Below are 21,691 nucleotides of genomic sequence, written 5' to 3' on the forward strand. Positions count from 1 at the left end.
AGAATTGTTGGGGCTTTGTAAATTATAGTGTGGTCTAGACCTACTCCATCTGTAAAGTGTTTTGAGATAACTCTTGTTATGATTTGATACAATAAATAAAACTGAATTGAATTGAAAGTGAATGTGTATGTCGAGTGTCTGAGGCATCTAAGATAGGATTTCCTCTAGATGTGTTGAATACCCTAATGACATACTGAACCCACTTATAACGTTGTTTTGGAGCAAATGCATTCTGAACACACAGTGGCTTTATGGTTCTAATGCCAATTGCACTAAAAAAAGAAGCTTTCTTTGAGGTATTTCATCCTACCAAAAACCTCTTTTGTTATTGCTATTATACATATTTATAGTGCAAACAAAATAGTGAAAAACAAATTTGTTCACTTTTGTATGCATTGCATAGTGCATTGTGTACATTGTAGTGTATTATGTACTGCTGCAGATTGTTGGGAGAATGAGGAACAGCAGAGTAATCATGAGAGGTAAGAGGAAATGAACAACACTTAATTGTGGCTAAAGCTGGCCACTAACAAGATGTCAGTCAGGTTCATGCGCACAAGCACTCAAGGTTACATGTTAAGAAGCACACACACAACACAAACATTTACGAATACAGCAACACTTTACAATAAGAAATAATAACACAATGTGAGTAGTTATAAGGGAATAAATGAGGAAGGAATGAGGAACCAACTGTTAGGGAACCATTAGTTATACCTAAATATATATATATACCTATTAAAATCTACCATTTTAATGCCTTGAAATCGATGTAATTCATACTGGCAAGATGACAATTTGCCTTGTATGATACTTAACAAAATGTAATGTTAATTCAGTCCCTTAGAAGCAGAAATAATGAAGGTCGTAGTTCTTCTTTCATTGCTACCACAGCACTAGGAGGAAGTGAAGTGCTGGTTTGTAGTGCTGTGAGACTGAAGGGATAACACATTAAACTTTGTAATAACATGAGTTACATGACCACCTTGTCAAGTACATTCGATAGCATAGACATGTCATTTCTTTTTGAATATAGGTCTACAAAAAAATTAATGCATTCATAAGAATCATCAAGAGTGAGAGCTACTTTAATAGTTTGGCAGTTCCCTCTTTTTGAGGTGACTCAGAACAATTTCATGTTGCTTCCCCTGACCCAGATACTGCAAAAACGTACATTTACTACTACTACAACTGTGCGTTTAGTAATGCTGCTACTGTTGCTACAACTACTACTTCAACATCCAGTTATACTACTAACTTATACAGTTATTATTACAGAACATTAATAACACACGGAAAGTTGCACTGAACAGCACTGAACATGTGACGCCTCCAACTCTTTATCTGAAGAAGTACTAATCTTGTTGTCCTTCACACACACACACACACACACACACACACACACACACCCTCCCCAATGAAAAAGAACTGTATGAAGGAAAGGAAGAAAGCAGACAGAAATCAGAACTATGCCACACAGTGACAGAAAGAGGGGGAGGTGTGAAAATAAGAATTTAAAAGAACGAGTGAAGTAGAAGTGAACAGGAAGAGAGAAAAAAACCTGTCTAGGAAATGACAATACAAAGGCAGAAGTGCAAGTGGTTGGTGTTAAACAATGTCATGACAGAGAGCGATGGTGTGCAAGAATGACAGCAGACTTCATTGAATAGACAACAAATGTACTCGTGAGAGTGAGGATTCAAGTTAATGAGAATAAGCAGATTGTTATAAAGCAAGTGAAACTTAGGATACTGACTACAGCAGGAATATGGGGTAAGCAATTTTCTGATAACAGTGTTAATCCACTCAAAACTGTTTCTTTTTTCCCAAATAATTTTGAATGTCTCATGCATGAATAACTGAAAATAGGCAGAACAGTGCTGTTTTCTATCAACTCTACACTTTGCTTTACAAGCTCCGCAGTTCCGATTACAGTACATTTCCTGCTGTAAAGCAAGTGTTCTGTTTCTACAGTTATTTGTATTTTGTGTGGACAGAGTATATCATAAAATTCTAAAAAGAAGGGCTGAATGATTTTGAGAATGTATCTATATCTCTGACAGGTAATAATGCAGTCCTTATTAGGTAGCATTGTGCTGAGCACAGGAAGTGGTCAAAACCTTTTTGGCAGGAAGTATATATTTACCACAGGCTACAGACTTTGCAAGAACAAGTAGACAACTAAGTAGAAAATAACTCATTGTCATAATGCTTCATAGAGTATAGAAATCATATAGAAAGTATAGAGTATCTGCAGTACTACTGTTTCTATTTCCTTACTATTTCCTGGAAGCATTCAAACTTATCCAATATAAATTAATTTAAGGATTTTACAAATGCCTGGTTGCATATAAAATATTCTATTTCAAATGTGTATATACAACCCCAAATATTGTTTTAATAAAATAATCCACATAAAATATGAATGCATATTTGTCTAGTTATTTTACAATGGTTTCATGTAACTAAGTACATCTAATGAGGTTTTGTACTTACTTGAGTATTTCCAATTCATGTTTATACTTTGAAGTCACTACATTTAAAGAAGAAATAACGTATTTTTTCCGTCACAACATTTTTTTGACAACTATTTTTGCAGATTATATTTTTTTATCCCAAACATACTGGTATAAAAGATATGATACATTTTACTTATGTTATTAACTTACTTTTACTCAAGCGTAATGTTAAATGCAAAACTTTTATTTGTAATAGAGTATTTTTAAATGTTGTTATTACTACTTTGAATGAATCGGAATTGGCTCTCCATCAGATCTACTTATATAATCTATGGCCGACCGTAAAAGAGTTTAGTTTTCAAAATCACTCAATCCATTGACATTTTTCGATATGTGTGCCACACCCATACTAAAATCTTTCTCGGTGCATTGCTTTGAGAAATGTAATTTTTTTTTATCAAAACCCTCAAGTTCCCAAATATTAAAGGAGACCTATTATACTTCATACTTATATTATCTCTCTCTCCCTTATAGATTGTGGTCTACTTAAGCCCCGCTCCCAAAAGGCCCAATCTGCTTTGATTGCTGGGTCTCCACGTCTATGCATTTGCCAGTGTTGCCAACTTGCAACTTTCACACTAGATTTAGCGACTTTTCAGTCCCTCTTAGTGACTTTATTTCTAAAAAGTGACTTGCAACAAATTTAGCAACTTCAGGCCATCAGGCGAAAAGCGAGATATATTATATTATAATATTGTATTCATTCCCATACATGCTGTACAGATATAATCACAGTCCACGGCTCTTTTGCCAATAGCACGTGGTCTCTCTTCCTCTCCCCTTTGGCTCTGAGCAGCAGGCAGTTAGCCAACACAGCCACTAAGCTTTATGCAAATGATATACAATGATATCACCAATTTGCAATTGAGGGCATGACATCATCTAGCGACTTTTAGCGACTTTTGGATTTAGTGCTAGTTACTGTGATTGGAAAAGAGTCTCTGTACAGTCCGTTGCAGCCGGAAACGGACTGTAATGGAGTATATAGCAGGATTTTATACCGTTAAAATTAACATAGTTCCTTGTGTGAATTTCTTAAGTACAATGAGCCCCCTACCCCCACCAATACATTTCTGGAAGAAACATGATACCTTAATTAGGCAGTATATTTGGAATAATAAACAACCTGGGCTAAAATACTCTACCCTGCAACGTACCACAAACACGGAAGGCTTGGCCCTCCCTAACCTTAAAGTATACCACAGAGCCTTTCAGCTACGGGCCCTCAGAGTGTGGATGGACCCCTCATCTACAGTCCCATGGAGAGAAATAGAGCAAAACCTCACTGGAAGTCTAAGACTGCAAGATCTTACCTTTGCAGGTGTGTGTCCAAAAACGTGTATGCTGGCCCATGGCCCTATTATCACCAACACACTGGAGGAGCAGCTACACTACACCAATAAGTGGTATTTGAATACCCCAATAAGGCACAATGCACACTTAATATCTGGTGGGGGGAAGGAGCCAGCACTGAGCTATCATTTTCTTGGTCGCGGTTGAGCCGGCTTGCCAAATTTTCTTCTGCCTCCCAAGCAGATGTCATTTACAGTCGTCATTAAGTAACAAAACAATCGGGTCAGTAGGAATTTGACATCCTATCACATCAGATATTATTTATGTTATTTTATTCCAAAACCCATGTGCCTATTCACACTCCCAGACCATGTGCAGGAAAGTTCCAGTTTGTTCAGGTTGACAGAACGTGCAATAGGGAGTGGGAATGCCTTTGGAGACGTATCTCTTCTGACGTGTCCAATATTTCCTATGACATATGTTGAAGTGAATCTGCTGGTGATTTGGGTTCTTGGAACAGTGGGAAATGTTGTCCCAAACTGTCTGCCAATTAATTACATTCCCCTCCGGGCTCAGCTCTCATTTCCATTTCTTTACTATTGGGAGTTCTCCTACAGATACTTGCATCAATTTAGCATAAATCCTGGACACCAATCCTCTCGCAGGAAAATCCACAAGCCATTCAATGATTGGGTGAGTCTCGAGACTGTTTCCCTATGGTACTCCATAAAATTTTACGGCTGACCTTAAGCAAAGATAAAGGAAAAAGGCTGTCCTAGGGATCTCAAAGCTAGTTCTCAGGTCCTCAAAGCTCAACCTACCTTCCCCATTGAATAACTGGTCTAGAGTATAAATACCTCTGTCACTCCACTGGTTACAAACAAAAGGTTTACCTCTGTCACTCCACTGGTTACAAACAAAAGGTAGGTGATAATAGGGCCATAGGCTAGCATACACTTTTTTGGACACACACCTGCAAAGGCAAGGTCTTGCAGTCTTAGACTTCCAGTGAGGTTTTGCTCCATTTCTCTCCATGAGACTGTAGATGAGGGGCGTCCCGCGTCTGTGGTATGTTGCAAGGTAGAGTATTTTAGCCTAGGTTGTTCCATCCATCCATCTTCGTCCGCTTATCCGGTGTCGGGTCGCGGGGGGAGCAGTTCCAGCAGGGGACCCCAAACTTCCCTTTCCCGAGCAACATTAACCAGCTCCGACTGGGGATCGGCGTTCCCAGGCCAGGTTGGAGATATAATCCCTCCACCTAGTCCTGGGTCTTCCCGAGGCCTCCTCCCAGCTGGACGTGCCTGGAACACCTCCCTAGGGGGCGCCCAGGGGCATCCTTACCAGATGCCCGAACCACCTCAACTGGCTCCTTTCGACGCAAAGGAGCAGCGGCTCTCTCCGAGCTCCTCACGGATGACTGAGCTTCTCACCCTATCTCTAAGGGAGACGCCAGCCACCCTCCTGAGGAAACCCATTTCAGCCGCTTGTACCCTGGATCTCGTTCTTTCGGTCATGACCCAGCCTTCATGACCATAGGTGAGGGTAGGAACGAAAACTGACCGGTAGATCGAGAGCTTTGCCTTCTGGCTAAGCTCTCTTTTTCGTCACAACGGTGCGATAGATTGAATGCAATACCGCACCCGCTGCGCCCGATTCTCCGACCAATCTCCCGCTCCATTGTCCCCTCACTCGCGAACACAACCCCAAGGTACTTGAACTCCTTCACTTGGGGTAAGGACTCATTCCCTACCTGGAGAAGGCATTCCATCGGTTTCCTGCTGAGAACCATGGCCTCAGATTTAGAGGTGCTGATCCTCATCCCAACCGCTTCACACTCGGTTGCGAACCGATCCAGTGAGTGCTGAAGGTCGCAGGCCGATGATGCCATCAGGACCACATCATCTGCAAAGAGCAGCGATGAGATCCCCAGCCCACCAAACTGCACCCCTCCCCACCCCGACTACGCCTCGATATCCTGTCCATAAATACTACAAACAGGATTGGTGACAAAGCGCAGCCCTGGCGGAGGCCAACCCTCACCTGAAACGAGTCCGACTTACTACGAGAACCCGGACACAGCTCTCGCTTTGGTTGTACAGAGATTGGATGGCCCTGAGAAGAGACCCCTCACCCCATACTCCCGCAGCACCTCCCACAGTATCTCCCGGGGGACCCGGTCATACGCCTTCTCCAAATCCACAAAACACATGTAGACCGGTTGGGCATACTCCCAGGCTCCCTCCAGGATCCTTGCGAGAGTGAAGAGCTGGTCCGTTGTTCCACGACCAGGACGGAATCCACATTGTTCCTCCTCAACCCGAGGTTCGACTATCGGCCGAACCCTCCTTTCCAGCACCTTGGAGTAGACTTTACCAGGGAGGCTGAGAAGTGTGATACCCCTATAATTGGCACACACCCTCTGGTCCCCCTTTTAAAAAGGGGAACCACCACCCCAGTCTGCCACTCCTTTGGCACCGTCCCAGACTTCCACGCAATGTTGAAAAGGCGTGTCAACCAGGACAGCCCCTCCACACCCAGAGCCTTGAGCATTTCTGGACGGATCTCATCAATCCCCGGGCTTTGCCACTGTGTAGTTGTTTGACTACATCAGTGACTTCCGCCTGGGAAATCGACGACAATCCCCATTATCCTCCAGCTCTGCCTCTAACATAGAGGGCGATTAGTCGGATTCAGGAGTTCCTCAAAGTGCTCCTTCCACCGCCCCTATTACCTCCTCAGTTGAGGTCAACAGTGTCCCATCCTTACTGTACACAGCTTGGATGGTTCCCCCCCCCCTCCTGAGGTGGCGAACAGTTTTCCAGAAGCACTTTGGTGCCGACCGAAAGTCCTTCTCCATGTCTTCTCCAAACTTCTCCCACACCCGCTGCTTTGCCTCTTTCACGGCAGAGGCTGCAGCCCTTCGGGCCCTTCGGTACCCTGCAACTGCCTCCGAGTCCTCCGGGATAACATATCCCGGAAAGACTCCTTCTTCAGTCGGACGGCTTCCCTGACCACCGGTGTCCACCACGGTGTTCGTGGGTTACCGCCCCTTGAGGCACCTAAGACCCTAAGACCACAGCTCCTCGCCGCAGCTTCAGCAATGGAAACTTTGAACATTGTCCACTCGGGTTCAATGCCCCCAGCCTCCACAGGGATGCACGAAAAGCTCCGCCCGGAGGTGTGAGTTGAAAGTCTGTTGGACAGGGGCCTCCTCCAGACGTTCCCAATTTACCCGCACTACACGTTTGGGCTTACCAGGTCTGTCCAGAGTCTTCCCCACCCTCTGACCCAACTCATCACCAGATGGTGATCGGTTGACAGCTCTGCCCCTCTCTTCACCCGAGTGTCCAAAACATACGGCCTCAGATCAGATGAAACGATTATGAAATCGATCATTGACCTTCGGCCTAGGGTGCTCTGGTACCAGGTACACTTATGAGCATCCCTATGTTCGAACATGGTGTTCGTTATAGACAATCCATGACTAGCACAGAAGTCCAACAACAAACACCCACTCTGGTTTAGATCAGGGAGGCCGTTCCTCCCAATCACGCCTCTCCAGGTGTCTCCATCATTGCCCGTGTGCGTTGAAGTCCCCCAGCAGAACAATGGAGTCCCCCACTGGAGCCCCATGCAGGACTCCAGTCAAGGTCTCCAAGAAGGCTGAATACTCCGAACTCCTGTTTGGTGCATATGCACAAACAACAGTCAGAGTTTTCCCCCCCACAACCCGCAGGCGTAGGGAGGCGACCCTCTCGTCCACCGGGTAAACTCCAACACAGCGGGCGCTCAGCCGGGGCTTGTGAGTATCCCCACACCCGCCCCGGCGCCTCACACCCTGGGCAACTCCGGAGAAGAAAAGAGTCCACCCCTATCCAGGAGTATGGTTCCAGAACCAAGACTGTGCGAGAGGTAAGCCCCACCAGATCTAACGGTAGCGCCACCACCTCCCGCACCAGTTCCGGCTCCTTCCCCACAGAGAGGTGACGTTCCACGTCCCCAGAGCCAGCGTCTGCCGCCCGGGTCTGGTCCGTCGAGGCCCCTGACCTTCACTGCCACCCATGTGGCATCGCACCCAACCCCAACGGTTCCTCCCACAGGTGGTGGGCCCATGGGATGGAGAGGGAGTTGCCACGTAGCTTGTTCGGGCTGTGCCCGGCCGGGCTCCGTGGCAAACCCGCCACCAGGCGGCTCGCCGACGAGCCCGCCGTCTGGGCCTGGCTCCAGACGGGGGCCCCGGGCTTCCTCCGGGCAGGGTCACTCCATCTCTGCTTAGCTTTTGCATTCGGGTTTTTGAGCCTAGGTTGTTAACTATTCCAAATATACTGCCGGATTATGGCATCAAGTTTCTTCCAGAAATGTATTGGTGGGGGTAAAGGGATCATTGTACTAAAGAAGTTCACACGAGGAACTATGTTCATTTTAACCACAGCAATCCTGGACCGTAGTGGTGCCGGCAGCGCAGACCAATTAGTCAGATCCCTTTGAACACTACTTAGTATAGTTTCATAGTTGTCCTGGACAACTCGCTGTAGCGATGCATGGGTTGGTATTGTATCACTAATAGCTGATGTCACCTGTTTGTTGTTCAACAGGAGCAGATTAGATTTATTCCAATTGATGTTATAGCCAGAGATTGAGCCAATTCGTTAAAGATCTTAAGAATTTTTGGAACAGAGTCCTCAAGGTCAGATATGTGCAGTAAAATATCATCTGCAAATAACGATATTGAGTTGTTATTGGATTTAATCTGGACATTACATATTTTATTTTGCCTTATGGCCTGGGCTAACGGTTCAAGAGGGATCGCAAATAGCATGGGAGATAGCGGGCATCCCTGTCTCGAGCCCCGCGCAATAGGGAATGGCTGTGAATGCAGGCCATTGGTTGAGACTATGGCTGTGGGATTCGCATATAAAGTACGTACCATGTCAATGAATTTGGCTCCCAAACCAAGCTTCTCCATTACTTGCCACAGGTAGTTCCATTCTAGGCGGTCAAAAGCCTTTTCCGCGTCCAGTGATAAAACTGCTGGCGTTGTTGGGAGGTTTTTGGCTTCTTCTATTACATGGAGTAATCTGCGTATATTGTCTGCAGCTTGACGCTTTGGTATAAACCCTGATTGGTCAGGGTGGATTAGCTTCTCGATGAAGCATTCTAGGCATAGTGCCAAGACTTTGGAATAAAGCTTAATATCATTCCCAATGAGGCTGATGGGCCTGTAATTTGAGCACTCCGTAGGATCTTTGCCCTTTTTGTGTATGACCGAAATTAGTGCAGTGTTGGTTTGTTGATGAAAGGTGCCCTTCTCTATGGCCGAGGTTAAAGTTTGTAAAATGATAGATCCTAATGTGTCAAAGAACTGTAGTAAGAGTTCCGATGGAATTCCATCCAACCCTGGTGTTTTCCCTTTCTTGGCTGTTTTTAACACTGATTTGAGTTCCTCTAACATTATAGGTTGACCCAGTTCTTCTGCCTCCTCTGGGTCAAGAAGAGGCAGGTTTAGCTCTTTTAGGAACCTGAGAGCTAGTTTTGAGGTCCCCAGGACATCCTTCTACTTTTATCTGCGCTTAAGATCAGCCCTAAAATGTTATGGAGTGCCATGGGGAAACAGTCTTGAGGCACACCCAGTCATTAAATGGTTTGTTGATTTTCCTGTGAGAGGATTAGTGTCCAGGATTCATGTATGCAAATATCCATAGGAGAACTCCCAATAGTAAAGAAATGGGAACGAGAGCTGTGCCCTGAGGGGAACACAATTAATTGGGAGACAGTTTGGGACATTTTTCCCTGTTCCAAAAACCCAAATCACCAGTATATCCACTTCAACATATGCCATAGGACATATTGGACTCCTCAGAAGAGATACGTCTTGAAAGCCATTCCCACTCCCTATTGAACATTCTGTCAACCTGAACAAACTGGAAGTTTCCTACATATGGTCTAGGAGTGTGAACAGGTGCATAAGTTCTGGCATAAAACAACATCAATACTATCTAATGTGATAGGATATCTAATCCCTACTGACCGGATTGTTTTGTTACTTAATGATGACTCTAAATTACACCTGCTTGAGAGAACGAGGAAGATTTGGCTAGCTTGCTCAACTGCAGCCAAGAAAATTATTGTTCAACGCAGCATTCTTAGCACACAATGTGTGTTCTGTCCAGTAGACTGGGACTATAATTTGGGAGGATTGTACAATTATAAAAATCTATCCTAGTTGTACAATCCTCCTAAATTATAGTTTAGTTAGACCAGTGACTATATAAATAGTTGAGGCTACTACATATACATATACATAGATACAGTACATTCATGAAACAACAGGGAAGGTTAGTCATGTTTACAGTGTGCATTGAATTTATCACTTAATTATCTTTATAGTTTCTAGACTAAAGAGCCAATTTCTCTTAGGGTCTCTTTTTTCTTGGTCTAGGCCTATATATACAGGAAGCAAAGCATATACTATGTAATGAATGAAACTCTGCGTCTGTAAAACAAAAATTTACGAACTACTTAAATGAAACCATTCAAGGAGTCACTTGTCATTTGCACAAACTAACACTTGTTGTACACTTTGCCTGAAAAGCTAGCAGTGGAAGTTAAAATGTTACTTAGGGAATTTATATTTTAGCCCATAGGAGAGAAAGGGAGAGACAGAGTGAGAGAGAAATTTACGCATCATATTCTAGAATTGTAGATTAGTGGTTTTAAATGATCTTAATGGTAAATTTCCTGAGTAATATTAGGCTGTCCTCTTCTAACTTTTAAGGCAAAAAGTACAACTGATAATTTCTGCAAATAATTATGACGGTTTCAGTTCAGAGCAGTGGTCAGTAAATGTATATTTTTAGGCTACTTATGCATTCAGTCGGTCTGTAATCGTCTGCCACGCTTTCTCTCACTGTTTCATTACAGCGGCCGTGTTTCGTTTTATATTTTTTTAATTACTTCAGTCTGGCTCAACCTAGTCTTTTCCATGTGTTTCTCATGTGAAAATGCACCAAGCCAGGATGCACCGATTAGACTAGGTCAAGCCTCGCTTTATCGGTTGTCCTGGATCTATATTTTCTTGCTCTCAACTTCCTTCCACACTCTTGTTCTCATAATTTCTCCTTCCCACAGTGAGTCTAGTATCTGCCAAGTGAGGGCAACAGTCATGCTGTATGATGACAACAACAAGCGGTGGGTGCCAGCTGGATCTGACAGTCCCTCCTTTAGCCGCGTCCAGATCTATCACAACCCTGTGGCCAACACCTTCAGAATAGTGGGCCGCAAACTGCAGGCCGACCAGCAGGTACGCGAACATACACACACACACACACACACACACACACACACACACACACACACACACACACACACACACACACCCGCGATGTTGTTTTGTTTAAAATCATTTGGGAAATTATTTCCTGTGGTCTTTTTGAACAATACAGTATCATCACCATCTAGTGGATTTTAGTCACACTGGATGACACTGGAAAACAACATATATTACTTACAGCTAAGAGTCTAATGCAATTCAAGTGCGAAAACTATAAACTCACAAATTATCATACATTTGAATCAACTCACATCTGGCCTTTCTGTCCAAATTGCATTGAGTTGCATTTCATTGTAAATGACATAATAAGCTATGACCACCAAAACTTAAATCCTCAATACAGTCACTATCCTGTGGTTTTTTGTTCATGTCAGGTGGTGATCAACTGTCCCATTATCAAAGGGATAAAGTATAATCAAGCCACACCAAGTTTCCACCAGTGGCGGGATCCCAAACAGGTGTGGGGGCTGAACTTTGGCAATAAGGAGGATGCTGCCCTTTTTGCCAACTCAATGATGCATGCATTAGAGGTTCTCAGTACACCAGCAGGCGCAGGTAAACACAGCAGGGCAAGAGAGCACATTAAATCCAAGTCAGGCAGTTTGAAGTGTTTCTGTGTAAGTTATGCTGTAATCTTTATGTCGTGACCATGCTGCCATGTCTAGAGCATAAACTCAAATCAAAGACTGACCTGTGTGTCTTTTAAAAAGAAACAGCCTATCTACTGATTAAAAGAATGGACCATGGAATTTTTTTTTATTTTTGTTAGTCCTGCTGTGTTAATTGCTTTATACTGTTATGATAAAGTTGGCACTAGCATATTTTTTGCTAAGTTAAAAGAGTAATACATTTTTTCTTGATACTCACTGATAAGCTAAAATCAAATGTGCTTAATTATTTGCATCAAAAGTACTTGTGAATGTACATTATCTCAGCTTGATAACACATACAATGTTATCAAAATATATCTAGTTTAGTTGAGTTTTAGTTGTGCTACAACCATGCTTGCATCTACTGCTTTTGTTTATTTTAAATAGTCTTGATTCAGAGGAGCACACGTATGAATTACACACAATGTTTTTGTCCAGGCCCTCAGAATGGACCCTCTGCATGTGAGCTGGAGCCCGAGAAAAGGTACGGTTTATTATAAATGATACTGCAACTCATGTGTATTTGTTTATTTTAACCATTGATTGCGGTCTTGATTATTTTGTTCATTTATCTATTTAGAACCTTTTCAGAAAATTATGAAAAATGCCACAATATCCCAAAGCCCAAGTTGACACCAGAATGACTGTATTTACCAATCAACATTCAAAGATCCAAAGATATTCTGTTTACAATGGTTACCTGATAATCCACACATGTGAGAAGCTGGAAGCTATGATGTAACCTGTGTAGGCTCTTGTGCTTCATAAATGATTAATCAAAACTAATCCTTCCAGTGCTAAATTGCACTGTTCTGCACAGATTTAAGAAAGCTGTGGAAAAAGCCAAACATGAATATGAAATAGCTTTTAAAAGCGTCCAGGCTTCACAACATTAGAATTATCTATCAATCTCTGTCCAGACTAGAGCGACAGAGGCAGGAACAGCAGGAGAAGGGGCATCTGGAGAGAGAGAGGCATAGCTCCGCTGCTGCAGCTGCCCCTGCTGTTCCTCCTGCCCAGCCGGCCGCTCCACGCACCCCACCGGCACCCCCACCACCTTCCTCAGGACCGTGTCCACCTGCGCCCCCACCACCTTCTTCGGGACCGTGCCCACCTGCTCCTCCACCACTTCCTCCCGGGGGCATGGTCCCACCTGCACCACCCCCGCCCCCTGCTGGAGGAAGTGGAGGTGGCAGAGGTGAAGGTGGAGGTGGAAATGATCTGGCTGCAGCTCTGGCAGGAGCCAAACTGCGTAAAACAGTCAAGGTAAGGTACATGCATTTTCTCCTTTGCGTACTCCACCAGAAATCATGGATGATATTGTTTTTCATGTTCCTGTAAATGACAGGCTGAGTAAGCTGATCAATTACCCAAATTTATGTGAACATAGTGACTGGAGGTGTTTTTGTGTGTCCAGGATGAGGGAGGAGCAGCAGCTCCATCCCCCAAATCAGCATCTTCATCTTGTGGAGGTGGAGGAGGGTGTCTAATGGGAGAAATGAGTGCTATGCTTGCTAGGAGGTAAGTTGTTACTTAAGAGACATTTATGGGTGTGATGATCTGATGCTAGGGACTTCTATAATACAACTTTTTTTAAATAGGAGGAAAGCTGCTGATAATCCTGCTGCAAAAAATTTAGAACCTCACAATGTAAGTCAGTGATTTCATGAATATTTGCTTTCCACTCAGCATTCTGTAATATTTGTATAATAAGCAGTTAAATCTAAAATATAAGTGTATGATAACTTTGTACATGACAGGAGGATTCTGACTCCTCAATATCAAAATCCTCAGGACCAGGAGGTGAGTAGTGTCACTTTCCCCATAGAAGCAGCCAACTGCTGTATTAGTATTGTTTTATCATCACAATACATATATGGTTTTCAAATCAACGTACTACTTAATTGTTTATTCTTTGTTGACAACCAAATATTGGCTTAACTTAATAGTTAATGCGTCATACTGTATATTAACATAACACATTTTGTTTTATCTTATGACCATGTACAGTAATATATAATCATATTTCAGAAATCAATGGAAAACCCAAAGAAATATCAGCCACTATTTCAAGGTAAGAACCTGATCCATTAAACTTTCACTATATAACATGATTGATTGTTACATTACAGTACATTCCATAGACACCTATCATATTTGGTGCTAAATAACAGTCTTCCCTGAGCTATCCATAGAAATTCAAAAACCCAATTAGCAGCTGTCTTAAAGGATCTGCATGTTTTTGCAACAGGCCCAAATCCTTAACCAACAATCAAAAGGATTCCAGCCCCTTCACTTCCACCTCCTCCTCTAACTCTGCCGCTACCCCAGTGTCCAGGTATCAGTCCCCCCTTTGTCCCCACTTGCTGCTAAGGTTCCTCCTGTCCTAAGATGTTACTTCTCGGTGCTCTCTGCTTCGTATGCTTACTACAGTATGAGCCAATGAAATTAGCTCTGCATTCGTATCACTGCTGTTTTAGTTAGTGGTGTGCTGCTAAAAAAATGACTGACAACAACTAAGCACTCGACATTTGGTGGTTAAGGTTGGAGGCTGTAAATATAGCAAGAGACTAAAACTTGTTTCTAAGCTGCTTTGGTGACAATCTTCTCACAACATGTTGCCATGATAGAGCCCTGCAACTGCATTCATTACATTTCTTTCTTGAGGGCATGAACATACATTGGGGGAGTTTCTGCTCATGGAGTCCAAATATTAGAGGAGTAATGAGTCAGTGAGCATTGGTCTACCCAAGTAATGGGTTACCATAATGTTTGGAAATTTTCAGTTAAATCATACTATTTGCAGGTTCTGGTTCAAATGCATTTGTTAAGACTTGAGAAAGTGGTTCTTCTTACTGAAGTATAAGCAGTTGTTGGGACGATGGAAGATCCATGCTCAACACTGATTATATTTACTGTTTTTATCTGTTGACTGCTGTCTCCCTTTTTCTCTCACTCTAACATTTTCCAATACCTATAAAATGCTTTTGTTCTTTCTGTGGGAAATAAAGTATGCTGCTTCTCCTGGCCAGCTGTCTATTTGAAAAGACCTTCTTGATCTCAAAGAGTCAGTTTTGGCTAAGGGTAAAAATTATTTTTCTATCTCAGACTGAAGGTGGTGAAAAAGAACTCTGATGGTGCAGGAAGTGATAGTGATATGGAAAGAATCAAACAGGTTGGTTGATCTATTTGAACGTTCAACAATATTCTGTAACTTGATGTAACAGTAAAGCTCTGTGTTTTACTTTAATTAATTAAAACCACATCATTTTCTGTGTGTGGCACAGGAAATGTTGTGGTGTTTGTACGGAAGAGGATTAGGGCCACATGTTCTGTGTTCAAAGTCAGAATTCTGAGAAAAAAAGTCAGTTAAACTCAGAACTCAAATACATTGGTCCAAATCCTCTTCCGTACGTTTGTTTATAATGAACAGAGATGCTAAAAACTAGAGCTGCAGTGGCCAGGTTGGCTCAGTGGGTAGAGCAGGCGCACATATACTGAGAGGTTTATGCCTCGACGCAGAGGTCCAGGTTTTGAATCTGACCTGTGACGATTTCCTGCACGTCTTCCCCCTCTCTCTCACCTAGCTGTCCTGTCAAAAATTTAAAAAAGGCAGAAAAGCCCAAAAAATAATCTTAAAAAAAAAAAAATAGAGCTGCAAAGATTACTTGATTAATCAATTAGTTGTCAACTTTTAAATTAATTGCCAACTATTTTGATAATCGATTAAGTCGGTTTGAGTAATTTTTTTTTTTTTTTTAAAAGACAAAAGTAAAAATTCTTTGATTTCAGCTACTTAAATGTGAATACTTTCTAGTTTCTTCTCTCCTCTAAACTGAATATCTTTGAGTTGTGTACAAAACAACTCATTTGAAGACGTCATCTTGGGCTTTTGGGAAACACTGATCCACATTTTTCACCATTTGACATTTTATAGACCAATCAACTAATCAATTAATTGAGAAAATAATCAACAGATTAATCGACTTTGAAAATAATAGTTAGTTGCAGCCCTACTAAAAACAATGTTACGTTGTAAGATTCTGCATGTTTTTACCAGGGAGTATTGTCATCAAAAGCACAACAGACTGCAGTTGCAAAGTCATAACGTTTTGTCAGGATGCCACTATTGTGCCATGTTATCATATAGCTTTAAGGCTGTTTACTAAAATATTGATTGACTTTAATTATGATGTAGGATTTATCAAGTACGAATTTTTATTGCCAAGGTCTTATGGTACTGCATATATCTGTGTGTTTGAAGGAAATTATTGAAGAAGTGAAAAAAGAACTTCAAAAAGTGAAGGAGGAGATTATCACAGGTGAGTTCTAACTTGGCTGTTGTCATTCGGTTTATTTATGAAGCTTGTATAAAACTAATATTCAAAGAATGGTTTTGTGTTATACTTTTATTTTACCTTGTTCTTCCCTTCCAGTACTGATCCAGGAGCTAAAAAGTGCACAGCTAAAGGGTGAAGACTCTGAAAGACAAAGAATGGATGAAGAGAATAATGAATGAATGTGAATGTTTTATCATGCAATGCTCAGGCAGATTGAAATTGTGTTGATATTGACATTTAAGACACAAATTTGATAAAAGATATATGGGCAATTATTTTATTTATTTTTTTAAATTCCCAAACATTTTAGATGAGAATGCATTGTTCTCTAAAGATTTATGACTCCATTTTGTACTTACCAAGACATATTGCATTTGAAAAATGAACTTCCAGTGCTCTCTGGTGGACAAATGTAATGGAGGCAAGGTTTCTAAATGACCTCAAACATATCTTACGTATTTCTGTAAAACCATTTATTTTTACCCTGTACAGCATATGCAACAGAAAAACAACAAACTCCCGCTTTTCCCCTGTAAGATTCTTGTGTTGTTGTGCTCATTTATGTGCTTACTGCAGAGAAATAATACTGCAATATTTTAGTCATCTTCTACTGGTGGAGGAAGTACTTGTAAAAGTACTCATTTACAAGTCCAAAAGTCTTCACCTTGGAAGTATAACTTATAACAATGCATTATAATGTATTTGTTTATCATATGTTTTGTGTTTGTTAAACTTGAATCCAAGTTGCAGACGCTGGCAGAAAGATATACTGTAAGCTGGGCCAGGGCCCAGTGCTCTGGATTTAGAGGAGTTCCTGCAAACAGGCTCCTCTGATGCAGCACATACACACAAGCAGACTAAGGATGGACCATCATAGCATTTATTACAAGCATTTGTTTGATGCATATTTTCAAAGACCTTTTGAAATAATAATTTAAAAAAAACACCATGCTGCTATGCTATGTGTAATAACAGTTATATTACAATTGAGGTTGTGTTTTCTAGTAACAAAATACTGCAAATAAAACAACATTTTGCAAGATACATTGCTTCTTTTTTGCAGAAGCGGGGGGGAGGGGGGGGTGGAGGAATCAGGAAGCGACAGCGGTGGTCGGTTTGAATCAGCTTGTGTTGGCGTGTTTTGTACCATTTGACAGGTTTTGATATATATGTCTCTCACATCAGTAACAAGTTGGCACAATTGGACCAGCAATTCCAAGGGCCTGCATGCATACGTAAATAGTCGCAAAGGTGGTACATGGGAGCATAGAAACAGTGTCTGGTAAACAGTAGTACATTACAGTAAAGAATGATGATGAAATATTACATCCATAGATAATGTAGTCTATTTGGTTCATGCTCCACACTAATTGGTGACAATGAATCTCGTTATCTTGAAACTTTCATGATCTAAACATGGAATATTGTTTGTCCGTTTCCATACAACTATGCATTAAGAGTAACGCAACACTTACTTATCATTTTGAGTAGTTGTATCAATTGATAGAAGATTGTAATGAAATGAATAGACAATCATCTGAAATGTAATGTGTGGATTGCCTTTTGAAATAGTAGTATTTTGATGTTAAATTGTGTCATATTGAACAGGTGATCTTTGTTAAATGAACAAATGATTTTTGGTTTATGTGTATTGTATCGAAGCAATTGAAAAAAAAGTGTTAGAATTTGAAAAATGTGCAATTTGATCATTGGTTGTGAGTTTTGTGTCTAGAGTTTTGAAAAATTACGTCAAGGTTCTGAAATTAGTGCCAAAGTGATTGTAAAAAACTATAAGACGGCAAGAAAAGGGACAGCTAAAATAGATCAAGTGAGGATGACGAGGACCAAGACAATAGGAAGATGTCAAAGTTTGGTGATGAAGGAGGATTTAAGTTTAGTGTTTAAAGATAGGAGTGATAAAGCTGTAAACCCTCTAGACTGATGACATAAAGGATAAAATGGGAAATTTATTGGGAGAATGTTGAGAAATGGAAATATTCAGATAAGAGGGCCAGAAAACAAATGCTATGAGAGTCCACCATCTAATTAACAAGCCATTTGAATGCTTTGTTCCTGCGGATATAGATGTTAAGGGAGTGATGTACGTTAAACACTGAAATCACTGAGAGTGCCATAGTTAAACATTTACAGGGAGGTGAGTCTGCCCTAGGTTTAAAAAAGATGGAACAACCCCCACTAACACAGAATGTTTAGGGAACGTTAGTTTCTGGTTTTCTAAATGTTAGTTTGAACCAAACCACAAACTAACGTTTAGGGTTATAAAGGTTATAACGTTCCCTAAACGTTAGGGGAACCAACCAACTGAAACGTTCTCCTGTGGTTGCACTGTACCTCCACACAACCGTTTGGTTGTTTTTGGTTGTTCTGAGTGCAGTTTTGAAAGGTTTATTTAAACAAGCTCCATTTAAGTTTTTGAAGTAGCATATAAAAAGGTTTGCAGTTGCTTGATTTAGATTCACTCAAAAATTATTGGTCTTATAAAATCTAAGTAAGATAAACATAGCAAGATAATATATTTATTTTTAGGCGGATATCAATTTTGCTAAAAACTATACTTTTGTGCTCGATTTCATTTTTTTAACTGTATTAGGTGAAAATACTTAAAACAAGAATCTATCGATTTTCACAACTAAGAAAATTCACTTCTTTCATTTCACATCTGTGAACCATCACCTTATCGTGGTGGAGAGGTTTGTGTGTCTCTGTGAACCTGAGGGCTGTGTTGTCTGGAGCTTTGTGCTCCTGGTAGGGTCTCCCAAGGCAAAGTGGTCTCAGGTGAGGGGCCAGACAAAGAATGGTTCAAAAACCCCAATGAAGAAGCAAGGTAGAGATGGAGTGACCCTGCCCGGAGGAAGCCGGGGCCCCGCCTGGAGCCAGGCCCAGACGGCGGGCTCGTCGGGCGAGCGCCTGGTGGCGGGTTTGCCACGGAGCCCGGCCGGGCACAGCCCGAACAAGCTACGTGGCTCCCATCTCTCCAGCCCATGGGCCCACCACCTGTGGGAGGAACCGTTGGGGTCGGGTGCGATGCCACATGGGTGGCAGTGAAGGTCAGGGGCCTCGACGGACCAGACCCGGGCGGCAGACGCTGGCTCTGGGAACGTGGAACGTCACCTCTCTGTGGGGGAAGGAGCCGGAACTGGTGCGGGAGGTGGAGCGCTACCGGTTAGATCTGGTGGGGCTTACCTCTCACGCACAGTCTCGGTTCTGGAACCATACTCCTGGATAGGGGTTGGACTCTTTTCTTCTCCGGAGTTGCCCAGGGTGTGAGGCGCCGGGCGGGTGTGGGGATACTCACAAGCCCCGGCTGAGCGCCGCTGTGTTGGAGTTTACCCGGTGGACGAGAGGGTCGCCTCCCCACGCCTGCGGGTTGTGGGGGAAAACTCTGACTGTTGTTTGTGCATATGCACCAAACAGGAGTTCGGAGTATTCGGCCTTCTTGGAGACCTTGACTGGAGTCCTGCATGGGGCTCCAGTGGGGGACTCCATTGTTCTGCTGGGGACTTCAACGCACACGTGGGCAATGATGGAGACACCTGAGAGGCGTGATTGGGAGGAACGGCCTCCCTGATCTAAACCAGAGTGGTTGTTTGTTGTTGGACTTCTGTGCTAGTCATGGATTGTCTATAACGAACACCATGTTCGAACATAGGGATGCTCATAAGTGTACCTGGTACCAGAGCATCCTAGGCCAAGGTCAATGATCGATTTCATAATCGTTTCATCTGATCTGAGGCCGTATGTTTTGGACACTCGGGTGAAGAGAGGGGCAGAGCTGTCAACCGATCACCATCTGGTGGTGAGTTGGGTCAGGGGTGGGGAAGACTCTGGACAGACCTGGTAAGCCCAAACGTGTAGTGCGGGTAAATGGGGAACGTCTGGAGGAGGCCCCTGTCCGACAGACTTTCAACTCACACCTCCGGGCGGAGCTTTTCGTGCATCCCTGTGGAGGCTGGGGGCATTGAACCCGAGTGGACAATGTTCAAAGTTTCCATTGCTGAAGCTGCGGCGAGGAGCTGTGGTCTTAGGATCTTAGGTGCCTCAAGGGGCGGTAACCCACGAACACCGTGGTGGACACCAGTGGTCAGGGAAGCCGTCCGACTGAAGAAGGAGTCCTTCCGGGATATGTTATCTCGGAGGACTCCGGAGGCGGTTGCAGGGTACCGAGGGGCCCGAAGGGCTGCAGCCTCTGCCGTGAAAGAGGCAAAGCAGCGGGTGTGGGAGAAGTTTGGAGAAGACATGGAGAAGGACTTTCGGTCGGCACCAAAGTGTTTCTGGAAAACTGTTCGCCACCTCAGGAGGGGGGAAGCGGGGAACCATCCAAGCTGTGTACAGTAAGGATGGGACACTGTTGACCTCCACTGAGGAGGTAATAGGGCGGTGGAAGGAGCACTTTGAGGAACTCCTGAATCCGACTAATACGCCCTCTATGTTAGAGGCAGAGCTGGAGGATAACGGGGATTGTCGCCGATTTCCCAGGCGGAAGTCACTGATGTAGTCAAACAACTACACAGTGGCAAAGCCCCGGGATTGATGAGATCCGTCCAGAAATGCTCAAGGCTCTGGGTGTGGAGGGGCTGTCCTGGTTGACACGCCTCTTCAACATTGCGTGGAAGTCTGGGACGGTGCCAAAGGAGTGGCAGACTGGGGTGGTGGTTCCTCTTTTTAAAAAGGGGGACCAGAGGGTGTGTGCCAATTATAGGGGTATCACACTTCTCAGCCTCCCTGGTAAAGTCTACTCCAAGGTGCTGGAAAGGAGGGTTCGGCCGATAGTCGAACCTCGGGTTGAGGAGGAACAATGCGGATTCCGCCCTGGTCGTGGAACAACGGACCAGCTCTTCACTCGCAAGGATCCTGGAGGGAGCCTGGGAGTATGCCCAACCGGTCTACATGTGTTTTGTGGATTTGGAGAAGGCGTATGACCGGGTCCCCGGGAGATACTGTGGGAGGTGCTGCGGGAGTATGGGGTGAGGGGTCTCTACTCAGGGCCATCCAATCTCTGTATGACCAAAGTGAGAGCTGTGTCCGGGTTCTCGGTAGTAAGTCGGACTCGTTTCAGGTGAGGGTTGGCCTCCGCCAGGGCTGCGCTTTGTCACCAATCCTGTTTGTAATATTTATGGACAGGATATCGAGGCGTAGTCGGGTGGGGAGGGGTTGCAGTTTGGTGGGCTGGGGATCTCATCGCTGCTCTTTGCAGATGATGTGGTCCTGATGGCATCATCGGCCCTGCGACCTTCAGCACTCACTGGATCGGTTCGCAACCGAGTGTGAAGCGGTTGGGATGAGGATCAGCACCTCTAAATCGGAGGCCATGGTTCTCAGCAGGAAACCGATGGAATGCCTTCTCCAGGTAGGGAATGAGTCCTTACCCCAAGTGAAGGAGTTCAAGTACCTTGGGGTTTTGTTCGCGAGTGAGGGGACAATGGAGCGGGAGATTGGTTGGAGAATCGGGCGCAGCGGGTGCGGTATTGCATTCAATCTATCGCACCGTTGGACGAAAAGAGAGCTGAGCCAGAAGGCAAAGCTCTCGATCCGGGTCAG

The 21,691-nt window shown here is 43.5% G+C and overlaps 1 protein-coding gene across 2 annotated transcripts; it reads left to right on the forward strand.

The window, feature by feature from the left end:
• Positions 1-1,506: 1,506 nt before the first annotated feature.
• On the forward strand, positions 1,507-17,174 carry LOC114566840 (vasodilator-stimulated phosphoprotein). Of its 2 annotated transcripts, XM_028595627.1 has the most exons (13): positions 1,507-1,773; positions 10,941-11,112; positions 11,517-11,697; positions 12,231-12,276; positions 12,713-13,058; positions 13,210-13,313; positions 13,394-13,442; positions 13,553-13,595; positions 13,824-13,866; positions 14,044-14,130; positions 14,901-14,967; positions 16,057-16,114; positions 16,229-17,174. In XM_028595627.1, exons 1-13 carry the CDS (start codon positions 1,769-1,771, stop codon positions 16,309-16,311), a joined length of 1,284 nt encoding a protein of 427 aa, XP_028451428.1. In that variant the 5' UTR covers positions 1,507-1,768; the 3' UTR covers positions 16,312-17,174. The 2 variants fall into 2 exon arrangements, with proteins under 2 accessions (XP_028451428.1, XP_028451429.1); XM_028595628.1 differs by lacking the exon at positions 14,044-14,130.
• The last annotated feature ends 4,517 nt before the right edge of the window (positions 17,175-21,691 follow it).

Source organism: Perca flavescens, chromosome 13 (genome assembly GCF_004354835.1).
Source record: "Perca flavescens isolate YP-PL-M2 chromosome 13, PFLA_1.0, whole genome shotgun sequence".
Taxonomy (NCBI): Eukaryota; Metazoa; Chordata; class Actinopteri; order Perciformes; family Percidae; genus Perca; species Perca flavescens.